Source organism: Macrobrachium nipponense, chromosome 33 (genome assembly GCF_015104395.2).
Source record: "Macrobrachium nipponense isolate FS-2020 chromosome 33, ASM1510439v2, whole genome shotgun sequence".
Classification (NCBI taxonomy): domain Eukaryota; kingdom Metazoa; phylum Arthropoda; class Malacostraca; order Decapoda; family Palaemonidae; genus Macrobrachium; species Macrobrachium nipponense.
Genome location: NC_087219.1, coordinates 56,825,054 through 56,826,999, shown reverse-complemented (window position 1 = coordinate 56,826,999; position 1,946 = coordinate 56,825,054). Strand labels below are relative to the sequence as shown.

Below are 1,946 nucleotides of genomic sequence, written 5' to 3'. Positions count from 1 at the left end.
TGATGAGTGGGATAATTTAAGGTAGTATGATTATCATCCGGCTAATAAAAGTTTCAACAATATATATATATATATATATATATATATATATATATATATATATATATAGATATATATATATATATATATATATATATATATATATATAGTATATATATATATATATATATATATATATAAATATATATATATATATATATATATATATATATATATATATATATATATATATAATGCTTGCCACTATACATAGACCGTGTACACTCTTCACAGCTCCTTAGACATATACACATCATATAAGTACGAACTTTATATTAATTTGTACCATATTCCCACATCCATCTTAACATTAAATATTGATTAGCAGGCGGTGAAATGTTACATTTTCTCAAGAATTCGTATGTTTGTCTCAGTGTGGTCTTTTTAAAAGCCATAGATTACCGTTCTCTTATACATTTTGTATAATAATGATCATCATAAGCCAGTATGAACCGTCAAAAAAGGATGAAAGTAATGAGAAATCTCGGAGCACCAAACTAAAAGATACGAATAGGTAACTTTTGCGCTCACAGCACCTCCTCGCTGGTTCCATTGCTGAGGGTCTCTTTGGCTTCGGTAGGATCGTAGGTGTCCTCTCGGCGACCTAAATTCCTGTGGCTCCTCTTCTTCCTCGGACAGCAGCTGCACGGAGTGCCTCCTTCGCTGCTAAAGGAGGAGGTTGAGGCGAACCTACTCAGCCTGTTGCCATTCTGACGCGGGAGGCTGCGAGAGTCGAATATCCCACCTTCGCTAGCCTCGTGGTTGGGATGGTGGGGCTGGTCGTCAGGGAAGACGGTCGAGGTGATGATGGCTGGTGAGGCGTACTGGCTCTCGGAGCGACAAACGCCGCGACCAAATCGCTGCAGCAGAGATTAAAAAAAAATCAAAGAAAAATTAAGTATATCTTACTTCTACCAGACCACACTGAGCTGGTTAGCAGCTCTCCTAGGGCTGGCCAGAAGGATTTGATAATTTTATGTAGCTAGGAACCAATTGGTGACTTAGCAACGGGACCTGCAGCTTATTGTGGGATCCGAACCACATCGAGAAATGTATTTCTATCACCGGAAATAAATTCCTCTGGTTCCTTGTTGGCAGAGAGGGGAATCGAACCCGGACCCTCAGTTCGGTAGTCGAGCACGTTACCGACTCGTCCAACGAGGAACTAAAGAGTAACCAGAAAATACGACATAATATGGAATTAAATTGATGATGTATTGCATTGAAAATAGAATTTAGGCCAGACGATAAGTACTGGAACCTAAGAGGTCATTCAGTGGTGAAACGGATATTGACAGTTAAAGGTTACAACGGTGTAACAGAAGGAAAACCTCAAAGCAGTTGCACTATGAATCAATTGTTAGGAGAGGGTGAAAAATAAGATGGAAGAAAGAGACTATGAAGGGAGGTGCTGTAAAAGGAACGAAAGGGGTTGCAGCTAGTGGCCAATGGCACGCTGTAAAGAACCTTAAGTAATGCCGACAGTTGATGATATAGAAATGAGCTGATGAAGCTACAAGATTTTAGTTCATGAAACTGGTATAAATCAACGGCAAGAAGTCATTTCATGATATTTCATAAAGTACATAGTGACTGGAGATTAGTTTATGAGTGTAAATATGAAAATGACAGGAAATTAGTTGACAACATTGAAGAAGCTTGGCCAAGAAATTAACTATGGAAATAGATATGAAGCGATAATTAGAAATTGGCATAAGGTAATGGCGGGAAATTAGCTACTAAAATAAGGAACAAGCTTGGACGAGGTGTTTGTCACAAAAAGGGATAAACAAATGAATGGCAAAGTCGCTGGATTGAAGACAAATCACTGCCAGAGAGTGTAAGCACAGAAAAAGTCAAAATGAACGGACAATACATTACCTGATGAATAAGCGAAAGAGAAATGA

At 38.1% G+C, this 1,946-nt stretch overlaps 1 protein-coding gene across 1 annotated transcript in view; it reads right to left on the bottom strand.

Moving 5' to 3' along the window:
* Positions 1 to 218: 218 nt before the first annotated feature.
* LOC135202869 (galanin-like G-protein coupled receptor npr-9) overlaps positions 219 to 1,946 on the bottom strand; it is a 188,162-nt gene continuing 186,434 nt past the window's right edge. Inside the window, 1 exon segment of the mRNA XM_064232324.1 lies at positions 219 to 899. Within this exon segment, the coding sequence (XP_064088394.1) occupies positions 567 to 899 (333 nt within the window). The 3' untranslated portion in view covers positions 219 to 566.